We start from the raw sequence: 13,692 nt of genomic DNA, 5'->3' as shown, positions 1-13,692 counted from the left end.
TAATTTAGGGACAGGCCGAAGAGCATTAAACATTTATGTCAATTTAGCTAGTTAGCTTGCACTTGCTAGCTAATTTGTACTATTTAGATAGCTTGCTGTTTCTAGCTAATTTGTCCTGGGATATAAACATTGAGTTGTTATTTTACCGGAAATGCACAAGGTCCTCTACTTCGCCAATTAATCCACACATAAAATGGTCAACCGAATCGTTTCTCGTCATCTCTCCTCCTTCCAGGCTTTTTCATCTCTGGACTTTATATTGCGATTGGCAACTTACATAAATTAGGTGCATTACCGCCACGGACCTCGTTCATCTTTCAGTCAGCCACGTGGGTATAACCAATGACGAGATGGCACGTGGGTACCTGCTTCTATAAACCAATGAGGCGATGGGAGAGGCGGGACATGCAGCGCGATCTGCGTCACAAATAGAACTGACTTCTATTTTAGCCCTTGGCAACGCAGACGCTCGTTGTCGGGCGCAAGCAGTGTGGGTGCAATAATTGAATAATATAGATTTCTACATTTATTTTGCAACGCGAGCAGTGTAGTCAGCCTGTTAGGTCTTCTGAGATCTCTTTTGTTCGTGGCAAGGTTCACATCAGGCAATGCTTCTTGTGAATAGCAAACTCACATTTTGTGTCTGTTTTTTATAGGGCAAGGCAGCTCGAACCATCTCCAATCTTGTCTCATTGATTGGACTCCAGGTTAGTTGACTCCTGACTCCAATTAGCTTTTGGAAAAGTCATTAGCCTAGGGGTTCACATACTTTTTCCAACCTACACTGTGAATATTTAAATTATGTATTCAATATAGACATTAAAAATACAATAATTTGTGTGTTATTAGTTTAAGCACAATGTATTATCTATTGTTTTGTTGTGACAGAAATCCAGGTAATTCCAATGGTTCACATACGTTTTCTTGCCACTGCACAGGGGGTACCGGTACTGAGTCAGTGTGCGAGGGAACAGGTTAGAGGTCATTTGTACATGTAGGTAGGGGTGAAGTGACTATGCATAGATAATAAACAGTAACTAGCAGCAGTGTACAAAACAAATGAAGGGGGGGGTCAATGTAATAGTCTGGTGGACATTTGATTAATTGTTCAGCAGTCTTATGACTTGGGGGTATAGAAGCTGTCAAGGAGCCTTTTAGTCCTAGATTTGGCACTCCGGTACCGCTTGCCGTGCGGTAGCAAAGAAAACAGTCTATGACTTGGGTGACTGGAGTCTCTCACAATTTTATGGGCTTTCCTCTGACACTGCCTATTCTATAGGTCCTGGAAGCTTTTCCCCATTGATGAACTGGGCCGTATGCACTACCCTCTGTAGCGCCTTATGGTCAGATGCCGAGCAGTTGCCATACCAGGTGGTGATGCAACCGGTCAGGATGCTCTCGATGGTGCAGCTATAGAACTTTTTGAGGACCCATGCCAAATCTTTTCAGTCTCCTGAGGGGGAAAAGGGGTTTTTCGTGCCCTCTTCCCGACTGTCTTGGTGTGTTTGGACCATGATAGATCGTTGGTGATGTGGACACCAAGGAACTTGAAACTCTCGACCCGCTCCACTCCATCCCGTTGATTTTAATGGGGGCCTGTTCGGCCCGCCTTTTCTTGTAGTCCACGATCAGCTCCTTTGTCTTGCTCACATTGAGGGAGAGGTTGTTGTCCTGGCACCACGCTGCCAGTTCTCTGACCTCCTCCGTATAGGCTGTCTCATCATTGTCAGTGATCAGACCTACCACTTTGTGTTTTCAGCAAACTTAATGATGGTGTTGGAGTCGTGTTTGGCCACGCAGTCGTGGGTGAACAGGGAGTACAGGAGGGGACTAAGTACACACCCGAGGGGCCCAAGTGTTGAGGATCAGCGTGGCAGACGTGTTGTTGCCTACCCTTACCACCTGGGGGCGTCCCATCAGGAAGTCCAGGATCCAGTTGCAGAGGGTGGTGTTTAGTCCCAGGGTCCTTAGCTTATTGATGAGCTTTGAGGGCACTATAGTGTTGAAAGCTGAGCTGTAGTCAATGAATAGTATTCTCACATTGGTGTTCCTTTTGTCCAGGTGGGAAAGGGTAGTGTGGAGTGCGATTGAGATTGCGTCATCTGTGGATCTGTTGGGGTGGTATGCGAATTGGAGTGGGTCTAGTGTATCCAGGAGGATGCTGTTAATGTGAGCCATGACCAGCCTTTCAAAGCACTTTATGGCTCACCGACATGAGTGCTACGTGAGTGCTACGGGGCAGGTTACCTTTGCTTCCTTGGGCACAGAGACTGTGGTGGTCTGCTTGAAACATGTTGGTATTATAGACTCAGTCAGGGAGAGTTTAAAAATGTCATTGAGGACACTGAGCAGTTGGTCCGCGCATGCTTTGAGTACACGTCCTGGTAATCCATCTGGGCCCGCGGCTTTGTGCTTGGACCATGTTAGTTTTCATCCAGAACAGCTGGTGCTCTCGTGCATGCTTCAGTGCTGCTTGCCTCGAAGCGAGCATATAAGGCATTCAGCTCGTCTGGTAAGCTCGTGTCACTGGGCAGCTCGTGGCGGTGTTTCCCTTTGTAGTAGGTAATAGTTTTCAAGCCCTGCCACCTCGGGCGAGCATCAGAGCAGGTGTAGTAGGATTCAGTTCTATTCCTGTATTGACGCTTTGCTTGTTTGGTGATTCGTCTGAAGGAATAGCAGGATTTCTTATATGCGTTCGGACTAATGTCCCGCTCCTTGAAAGCGGCAGCTCTAGCCATTAGCTAGATGCGGATGTTGCCTGTAATCCATGGCTTCTGGTTGTGATATGTACGTACGGTCACTGTGGGGACGACATTGTTGATGCATTTATTGATGAAGCGGATGACTGAGGTGGTATACCCGGAACATATTCCAGTCTGTACTAGCAAAACAGTAGCATCCGCGTCATCTGACCACTTCTGTATTGAGCAAGTCACTAGTACTTCCTGCTTTAGTTTTTGCTTGTAAGTAGGAATCAGGAGGATAGAATTATGGTCAGATTTGCCAAATGGAGGGCGGGGGAGAGCTTTGTATGCATCTCTGTGTGTGGAGTAAAAGTGGTCTAGAATTTGTTTTCCTCTGGTTGCACATGTGACATACTGGTAAAAATTTGGTAAAACTGATTTAAGTTTGCCTGCATTAATGTCCCCGGCCACTAGGAGCGCCGCTTCTGGGTGAGCATTTTCTTGTTTGCTTATGGCCTTATAGAGTTGGTTGAGTGTGGCGTTTGTGCTAGCATCGGTCTGTGGTGGTAAATAGACAGCTACAAATAATAAAGATTAGAACTCTCTTGGTAGATAGTGTGGTCTACCAAAATTATCTTATTTACACTTTGTAATAAATGTTGACACTATAGTTTATGTTTCTGACTATATCTATATTGATGCCACATAGGCCGTTTATAAGCAGAGAAGTTGGTTCTAGAAGGGAGTTCCCCTTTAATGGTTACCCGGACTATCTGCACTGACCCTATCTTGCACTGACTAAGTACTATCAAAAGACTACACAGTGCCTTTAGAAAGTATTTATACCTCTTAACTTATTCCACATTTTCTTGTGTTACAATCTGAATTTAAAATTGATTAAATATATTTATTTTCTCACCCCTCTACACACAATACCCCATAATTACAGTCAAAAATGTCTTTAGACATTTTAGCAAATGTATTGAAAATGAAATAAAGAAATATCTCATTTACATATGTATTGACACCCCTGAGTCAATACATGTTAGAATCACCTTTGGCAGTGATTAGAGCTTTGCACACCTGGATTGTAATTTTTCTTAAAACAATTATTCAAGCTCTGTCAAGTTGGTTGTTGATCGTTGCTAGACAGCCATTTTCAAGTCTTGCCATAGATTTTATAGCCAATTTAAATCAAAACTGTAACTAGGCCACTCAGGAACATTCAATGTTGTCTTGGTAAGCAACTCCAGTGTATATTTGGCCTTGTGTTTTAGGTTATTATCCTACTGAAAGGTGAATTTATCTCCCAGTGTCTGTTGGAAAGCAGATTGAACCAGGTTTTCCTCTATTCCATTTATTTTTATCCTAAAAAACTCCCTAGTCATTGGCGATGACAAGCATACCCATAACATGATGCAGCCACCACCATGCTTGAAAATATGAAGACTTGTACTCAGTGATGTGTTGCATTGGATTTGCTCAAACACAACACTTTGTATTCAGGACATAAAGTCAAGGTTAAGTCTACACCTGCTGTATTCGATGCATGTGACAAATACAATTTGATTTTACTTGATTGATATCCGCTATACCATTGATGCCCAGGACGTCGATTGCCCAGGACGTCGATAAAAGTTTTCAAAATGTATGCACTAAATATATATCTTTTGGCAATTCACAGCGTTACCATCAAGTCTGCTTAAAAATAATGTCCATAGTTCTGAAGCACCATACGCCTTTCTTACAGGTTAGCTTCTTTCTTGAATATTACTGCACAGCCAAAGAAAATGTAAAACTGCTTGATTGACATAAAATTGGACCAACCAGCGGCACTGTAGTTGCTAAATTTGTTTTCCAAACTGTCGCTACCATAGCAACCGTCTGCAGTTTGTACGTTTACATTTCCACGCTTGCGAGACCTTTAACAGACCTGTAAAATAATATTCTTTGTTGTTCCAGTGGTAGTTGTTTTTTTCTATGAAGTTGCGGTTACGTTTTTAATATGAGTGCTGGACCAAGCAGCAAGAGACCAAAAATCTACCACTTTAACAGTGAGTGGGAGGAAGATTACACGGCGCTGTGAAATGATGTTCAGCTATCCAGAACTACTGTTACACGGCGCTGTGAAATGATGTTCAGCTATCCAGAACTACTGTTACACGGCGCTGTGAAATGATGTTCAGCTATCCAGAACTACTGTTACACGGCGCTGTGAAATGATGTTCAGCTATCCAGAACTACTGTTACACGGCACTGTGAAATGATGTTCAGCTATCCAGAACTACTGTTACACGGCGCTGTGAAATGATGTTCAGCTATCCAGAACTACTGTTACACGGCACTGTGAAATGATGTTCAGCTATCCAGAACTACTGTTACACGGCGCTGTGAAAGGTCGGAGGAGGACTTGAGGGAGCATCTTAAAAAATACATAAATTAGTGCGTGTTCTTTTCACTTCAATTTGACGAGTCGAAAGACGTGAGACGATCACTGTTTCAGTATGATATATTGGATAAAGTAATAAAGACAGACACCAATGTCTAGTTCAATAGCCTTGTTCATGCATTGTACAAATCCCTACACGCGGAGTCCGGGGAACAGTCCGGCTAGTCGATTACCTATCAACTAGACTCCGTAACAATCACCTTGACACCTGCTTGAGGCTAGCAACCCTATGCAAAGCTTGCTAACAGCATGCAGTGCAAATCATCCAATCAAGAGGGTGGCAGGTAGCCTAGTGTTTAGAGTGTTGGAACAGTAACTGAAAGGTTGCTGGATTGAATCCCTGAGCTGACAAGGTACAAATCTGTTGATCTACCCCTGAACAGGCAGTTAACCCACTGTTCTGTGGTAGGCTGTCATTGTAAATAACAATTTGTTTTTAACTGACTTGCCTAGATTAATAAAGGTTTAAAATAAGGTGAAATGTTATATAATATTGGCAGGGGGGTAGACCACGTTAGGAAGAGGGTGGAAAAAGTAGATCCTAAGTAGAACCAAAGTCTGGGCACCCCTGCGCTAGATGGTCCAGCTGCAAAGTCAAAATTGGAATTGTAAAAATTCATGAAAACAAACATTTGCTTTTGGGTCTTAATTTAAGGTGAAGCCATTAGGGTTAGCAGTGTGGTTAAGGTTAGGATTAAGGTTAGGGTTAGGTTTAAAATGTGATTTTATGACTGTGGTTGTGCCAGCTAGTGACCACCCTGTAGAGCTGCCTCCAGAACAAGATCCATGATGAAAAATAAGGGCTTTTCTCTTCAATAAGACAAAATACTTGTTTATCACTGGTTGTAACATGCGTCCTTTGTCCTGATCAAATCAAAGTGTATTGGTCGTGTACACAGTTTGTAGATGTTATTGAAGGTGCAGCGAAATGCTTTTGATGCCAAAGGACGCATGTTAGCCCCAGGTATTAACAAAGCTAAAGAACTCTTTTTTTCAATTCAAGTCAATTTTGTTTGTTGGTGTTCTCTGCACAACTAAGACAAGATGAGATAATATATACTTTATTGTGCATGTTCTTTGCAGATCATGGACATACTATACTTAACTAAGGTCTAGAAGGGAATGCCCGCTCTTCCATTGATGTTTATTTTTGGGGTCTATTCGTACACACTGTACTGTATGTACACAATACAGAGTCCAGGGACACAGGCTATCTTGTCACACTGCTGTGTAGTATGGGAGCTCAGATTGTAATAGGTACTTGGATATGCATGTGTTTCTGCTCCAGCTAATGTTTTGTATTAGCAACATTTACCAAAGGTGAATAACGTAGACACAGATATGTAATACAACACAGCAAATGACATTTCAGAGACATGAATTATTATTTCACCAGTTGTTTGTTTTATTTATCTTCAGCAATGACACCAAATGTATTTCTATTTTCTTTTTTGCTTGCTATCTTAGGAGTTGGGTTTGAATTGTAAACAGTGAAAATGATCAAATACATTTCATAAACTTCATAAACTCCTGACAAGCATTGTATGACCAGGAAAGGGTGGACCTTCCTCATTTTTATAACAACACATGTCATCTTATAGCTTTGAGTCTCTCATATTTACATAGATACAGCCAGGTTCCAGCTCGACGCAAGTGAAACCTATTGTTTTCTTGTTTTTTCTTTGTTTTCTTAAAGAATTATATGTACATCCTTAACCCCTAGCTGCCTGCTGCCAGGGTACACAGTTAGAATTACTTGCTTAATTCATGTATCTTTTCTTGTTTATTTACTTAAACTGTAAATCAACCTTATAGCTGAATTTTGCAACATGACTCTTACAAATAAAGTGTATAATACAGAGCTCAAGCCATTGTCTTTCCAATCAAAATCGAAACTTATCCCCCCAAAAAGGAAAATAAACAATAACATATTGCACTTAAAGTCAGGACAGCGTTGGACCTGGTTCATGGTTTGGGGGAGGAGCGCTTTAGGCAGAGTGCAATGGGTGAAGCATCCAGCAAGGTATCTAAATAAATAGGCAAACCTTTGTACAGGTGAAGCAGTTTTTTTCCTTTTTATGTCTATGAAAAGAGCATCCTCCCAACAGTATTGCTCAGTATACCTATGGAGTGCAGGTTTGAACCTAAAACGATTAAAAAAAGAAAACATTTTATGTGTAAAAACGAAAATGAAAAACAAATTCAAGCTTGGAAGCTTCGTAGTCAAGTGCCTTAATGTCCTGAGAAAGCTGCCTTGTTCAGTCCAGGTGAAGCTACAATGAATTGCTGATTTTTTTCGACAGTCTTTGGAGACAGGCAACAAGTCTTTCCCCCCCCCAATATGTTTTCGAGTGAGTGGCACATTTCTGCTTTTGCAGTTTTGGTCCGTTCCATTGTTGGTATTTTTATTTTCTCCATCTTTCTCTCTCTCTGTGTCTCTGTGTCTTTTGCCGTATTCTTTAGATGAATGCGACGAGGTGGGACCCTGCGAGAGGGTGCTGAACAGAACAGATGCCGACTGTGCTTGAAAGAGGTGTGTACGCCGTGAATTGGAGAACATGAAAAAAGCTCAAAAAACGTCTTTTCATTCAGACATTGATCCAGCAACCCAATTTCTCCTTTTTTTCGCAAGCCCATTTGAAAATGGTCATGAAAGCTTGGTGAGACATGGAAAAACTAGGACAAAACAAACCTCTGTGTCGTACCAACAGCATTTGAACTGGCTCCAAAGGAGGAGGAGGATACGGGGTGTCAAAAAAATTACTAAATAAAACATTTGCGTCAACACAGTACTGGACTGTCTTCATGTCTGCAGAGGTTTCAACCCTTTCTCCAGTACATCCGGAAGATAACTTAAATACGGACAAACTAACATATGTCATTATGAACGACAGACAGTGATCAATGAGAGTGATCCGAGAAACCCTTGGACAAGCCCTCACATGACGGTGACCAGCTGTCCTGACTGGGCTCTCCATCCGCCCTCAATCAGCCTGTTGTCATGGTCGTTGTGTAAACAACACCCCCCTCAGTGCCACGGCCTAGCACGCCGTCTTTCTCACACCCAACTCATGATGGGACAGGATGAAGGCAGAAACAAAACAAAAAGGCGAACATGGAAAAAATCTACCTCCCCCTGCTTTCAAGTCTCTGCCTTCTCTCTTTCGTCGTCGTCTCTCACTTTCTATCTTGACCTCTGCGTGTTTACGACGATGAGGAGGTGGACGTGGTGCTGGCCTTCTTCTGGTTGACTAAGTCCATGTAGAGCTCTGAGCGGAGGAAACGAGGGTACGAGTCCTTCTCCATCAGGCCGTATATCCTGCGCTGGGCCAGGTCGAAGCAGGACCGTGTCACATTCTGAAGGTTGTCCTTGGTGTGCTCTCGGGTGTACGAGTCCAAGTTCACCTGAGAGAGGGAACCAGGGAGGGGAAGAAAGGAAGAGGCAGAATAGCAGGTTAGTTTCAGTGCTACCAACAACTGGTTCAAGCTGTTGAGGCTGATTTTTGACTTGAAGTTTCCACTCGGCTCTCCAGGTTTGAAACAAAAAGGGAAAGGGGAAAAGTGAGGGTGTCTATTTGGTGCATGTCAGGCGGCCAAAGAAAGCCTATTTGTCAGGCATGATCTCACATCCTCTCCAGCTCACTTGTTCCTTTGTGGGAGCACCTTCTGACAGGCATTACACATTCATCACCTAACATCTTTAGTTGAGGGAACAATGGTGAGGGGGCCGGCCAAAATCACTGCTTTTTCAATTTATAGCAGGAACAAGTTCATTTCTAGTTTCTGTCAGGGAGGTGTTAGGAGCGGATTATACATTTCAGTCATGAGTGAGGTTGAGGTTAGCAAGTTTAGGTATAAAAAGGGGACATTACAGTTGAAGGGTATTTTCCGCCATCCCTTGTGGGTAGAAGTCTGCATGTGTATGGGGATTGCTGCTCACCTCTTTACAAGACTGGATGGCAATGTATTCAGCAAAGACTTTCTTGGCTTTGGACGCCATCTTGGATTGCGACTTAATCTTCTTGTAATCCTCGCACGCCAACCAGAATTCCAGATTCTCCTCGCTGAACTCTGTACGCAGGAAAGCTCTGAATGCTGCCAGGCCATCTGAAGGGAAGAAGGCAGGAGGGAAAAAAACAGAGAGGTGTGGGTTAGTGGACGTGACTGCAGAGCCATGGCAACATAGCGTCATCTCTCTCAGTGAGGGAAACTACCTAAATAGCACAGTAGCCCAGTCCATTGAGTCACACTGTTAAAAAGGGGACTAAAGCCAGCCGCCTCCACATGACTGTCTTTCTCCTAGAACTGGATTGTCCATTAATTGTAAGTCCACTGTAACTTGTTTGATTACTTTACCTCCCATACACAACATCACCCCACTGACCCTACACTACACTTTTTTCATCTTGTCTCTGTACAAAGAGATTCCTTTCATGGTCGGGGGGGGGGGGGGAGGTTTGCTTGTCAACCTATTCCTGTTGCTTTGGCTACTGGGATGGTATCGTTAATGACTTAAGGAAAAGACAACGGCAGAGTAAGAATAGCAGGAAGCCGAGTCCCACCCTGCCTGGTCACCAGCACCTTTCTGTTCACATGCTGATTACAATACAGGAGCAGAAAGAGACTTCACTACAGGTCAGCCAGAATAAATATATAAAGAAAGTAAGAAAAAACATGAAAAGGCAGAAAAAGAGAGGAGGGCAAGTTGGGATCAAAGTGTTGCGCCGCTTGTCTCTCCTCTGTTAGGGATAAATGGTGTTGGCTTGTCTGAGCCCACGTCATCACAGAGAGAAACAATTGAATGGAGATTTGGAATCCCAGCCCGACAGCGCTCAGACCAAGGATATGAATTATGGAATCATACAAATATAGCAACACTACTCTGACGTCCTCTTTCTCTCAGCCGCCCAGCCCATCCATAATCTGTCCCCTCTCCCCCTACACTAATGCATGGCTCTATTCATCCACCGGGATTAGTGGGAGAGCTGCAGCAGAGTGCCTCAACAGACTGCCCATTCACAGCAAGGGAGCAACAACTCACACACACACTGAATTCACATTGCATAAGCAACAAGTATGAACATATTTCCTGCCCATACCACCCCCCCAAAACACATGCACATTGTTCCTTATTCATGATCAATGCAATTGTTCCCCATGCTTCAGTTCAACTTAAACCAGATCCACATGGGAACATATGGCAATCAAACCCAGATGGGTATTAGTCATTTCCTTTATCCCGTTGGGTTTGATTGATTAAATGGACAGAGAGAATAAAGAAGGAGAAGAGTAAGAAGGAAAGGCAGACTTACATTTGTGGGCCAGCAGCTTGTCCAGAGATTCCCCCCATTTGAGTGCCTCCTCCGGGGTGGGCCTGCAAATGAAAACGTAGCGGTTCTTTAGCAAGCCCATCTCTGCCAGGTTTCTCATGGTGTGACCCATCCGAAGCCCTGTGCTCCACTGTACTGCACTGGACTGGTAAGGAGTGTGGTCCTTTGGCTAGTACTCTGTGGAATTGCTATTCCTTTCTTCTTCTTCTCACTTGCTTTTTTTCCCTCTTTCACACTCGCTGGTGCTCTAGGGCTGTGTGTGAGTGAGCGAGCGTGTGTGAATGTGTATGAGTGTGTGTGTGTGTGCGTGCGTAAGTAAGTATGTCTAACTGGTTCCACTAGATGTCTCACCTTATACTCCCTCTCACTGCAGCTCAGGAGGCAGAGGAGGGGCGGGGACTAAACCAGCCAATGGGGATAGGGTTTGAGGCTGAGGGTCCACCCCCCCAACTTTTCTGCCCTCCCCTTTCCTCCCTCATTCTCTCTGCTCTCAGATAGAGGATATGCTTCCTCTCCTTCAACACACCTGGCGGCCTTATTGACATGGCAACAGAGGAATAGGACCCAACCATGTGAATCCATCATAAAACACTATCTGCCCAGACATTTCCATTTTCTACTTTATTTCCATTTCTATCAGTTAATGTTGCAACTGACTTTGTGAATGAATTAAATATCCTACTAAATAAATGTCTGCCTAACATACATGCACTATGTTCTATTGAATATAACAATTAAATACAAATCAATGAAATTCCCTGTTCTGATGCATTGTTGCCAAACACCTCCCTCCCTCCCTCCGTGGACAAAACATGCCTGTCTCTGTACATCATTGCATAATATAAAGCATGACTCTGACAAGTGGACCTCCTGCTCGTTCTGTTACTGTTGCTGAGAGATATTTAATGCATTATGCAACACAATGCATACATGCACGCTTGAAATAATTTTCAATAATATAGCAGTTGAGTAGATGCAGCTTGTGTTCAAGCGCGCGTATTCTAAAGGCGCAATGACAGCATGCAGACATTAGACTTGTACATTAACCATTGTTATCTAGGACCAACCAGTTTTGCCAGTCAAAACAGCCACATAGCTACAGTATAAATACAGTATAGACATTTATGTAACCATGGATATTGATGTAGTCTGACTGGACCTATCTGTCTGTTAGCAGAGCTGTCCCGTGACTGACCCATCAACATTTCACAACGTTGCAACTCAAAATTAACCGCCAAAACACATACATTAAAGATAATACAGATACACACTCTAAAACATTCTCTATTTAAATAGGTAGAAAAAGGAGCATAAATAAACTGTAGGACAAAGCTGTAACATCCGCCTAACCTATAACAGCTATAACATCCGCCTTAGCTTACGGATCAACCAGGAATCGCTAAACACATCAAGATGTAATTAATCCAATATCCCTTTTCCTTCCTTCCTTCCTCCCTTCCTTCCTTAATTTCTGTCTTTCTCTCTGTGGCTTTACAAGCGCTTCTTCACGCTGCCCACTCGTCTGAATGTCTGTCTGTCTGAGCCAAGGCATCACCAGCTGGGGTGAGATCCAAGAAGCGGCCATGTGGACACACACACACACACACACACACACACACACACACACACACACACACACACACACACAGACAAACATACAAACACACATAGTCATACACAAAACACTCACTTTACTGACGACTTCAAGGATTTGTCGAATTTGCCGGGTGGGTTGCTTCCGGGAGACTCATTCCTCCTCCTCAGAAAAGCAAGCCGGTTCTTCATGTCTTTGGCCCTAAGAAAGAAAGAAAGAAAGAAAGAAAGAAAGAAAGAAAGAAAGAAAGAAAGAAAGAAAGAAAGAAAGAAAGAAAGAAAGAAAGAAAGAAAGAAAGAAAGAAAGAAAGAAAGGATGGATGGAGATAGAGAAGGAGAGACCGATGGGGAGAGACCAAGGGAGGAAAGAGAGACACAGAAAAGGGGTTGAGTCTTCCAAGTCATGGGAAACAGTTCAACTTTAAAAACAAACTCCAGCGGTTCAAATCAGTTCCATATGCTCAAAACCAGAAAAGTGAAAAAGTGCCAGGGCTGTATACATTTCAGACTTCAGCAGGATATTCAAGTGTAGTAGAGTAGAGCAGTGTCCAGTGGAAGTCACAGTGTGAAGACAGATACTATCTCTCCCTCTCCGTTGTCAATGTCTTCTTTCAATTTATCTCTCCTCTAGTTCTACCCCTGGCAGGTCCTTAGGCAGGGAGTGAGTGAATGTGGCAGTGAAGGAGGAGAGACTCACTCCTCATTCCTCCGCACGATAACACCATTCTCCAGGTGCCTAGAGGGACCCTAAGAGAGGGAGCTAACCCAGGGCTGGGGCCTTTGGGACGGGACACGGGGCATAGCTACACCCCCTCTTCCTCCATCAACCAAAATATACCCACATTACCAATAACACAACGCAACACCCCTTCCCATCGCCATCTCCCGGAGACGGCATGCCAACCCTAGTCCTCCATGCTGTCCCAAATCCCTGGGTGGCTGCTAGCACCTCCCCCTGACCTCACATGCTTCCTCATTGAGACGTGACCCCACATGACTCCCATTTCCTGGTTGATTTCCACTGTGTATTAGCTATTAGCTAAAGCGCAGCTGTCCTAATCACTGTCAGCTGGCCTAATGTCACCAAAAGCCCCAGTGAGACCACAGGACCCACAAAAGAACCCAGCATTCCATTTTTGGAGCCTGAAAACACACACACACACACACACACACTAGTAACATTTTATTTGATTTCATTTGACACGAACAGATACACACTAACACGCATACTGTACAAAAGCACACATGCACACACGCACACATACAGTAGACACTCGCCCTCTCTCTGCCCGTCTCCAAAGGCCCTCTCCCAACACCTGATCATCAAACCCCTGCTTAGTTCCTGGTTCTTATCCACAGCCAGTCTTGGGAACTGAAAGAGCCCCAGTGTCTGTGCTCCAGGGTGGAGAGGCAAAGACGACATCAGTGGTCACTAGTGGGTGTAAAGGGCCTGGTTTGGATGGTGTTGCCAGGCCACCTCTGTGGGTTTTCCAGGCATATTATGATGGGGCGAAAAGAAGGAAACAGGAAGCAACCTGGGCAACTATTTAAGATGACTCCACCAGCCGACATCAAGGGCAACCAGGAGCTGAGTAGTTCATTTCTTTCAAGGAGGAAAAAGGAGGGGACTAGGAGT

General features: G+C 43.9%; 1 protein-coding gene across 9 annotated transcripts in view; it reads right to left on the bottom strand.

Moving 5' to 3' along the window:
• Positions 1–6,514: 6,514 nt before the first annotated feature.
• Positions 6,515–13,692, bottom strand: part of LOC106563272 (regulator of G-protein signaling 3) — a 199,267-nt gene continuing 192,089 nt past the window's right edge. For 8 of the 9 annotated variants that reach the window (XM_014128717.2, XM_014128719.2, XM_014128718.2 and 5 more), the window contains 4 exons: positions 12,154–12,258; positions 10,446–10,507; positions 9,074–9,240; positions 6,515–8,538 (listed from right to left, as the gene is read on the bottom strand). In XM_014128717.2, the coding sequence (XP_013984192.2) occupies positions 8,338–8,538; positions 9,074–9,240; positions 10,446–10,507; positions 12,154–12,258 (535 nt within the window). In that variant the 3' untranslated portion in view covers positions 6,515–8,337. Of the gene's footprint in view, positions 8,539–9,073; positions 9,241–10,445; positions 10,508–12,153; positions 12,259–12,556; positions 13,238–13,692 lie in introns of those variants that run through there. The other variant, XM_014128723.2, reaches the window with a different exon arrangement.

The sequence above is a fragment of the Salmo salar genome, chromosome ssa11 (assembly GCF_905237065.1).
Source record: "Salmo salar chromosome ssa11, Ssal_v3.1, whole genome shotgun sequence".
Taxonomy (NCBI): domain Eukaryota; kingdom Metazoa; phylum Chordata; class Actinopteri; order Salmoniformes; family Salmonidae; genus Salmo; species Salmo salar.
This window is presented reverse-complemented; position numbering and strand designations above follow the sequence as displayed.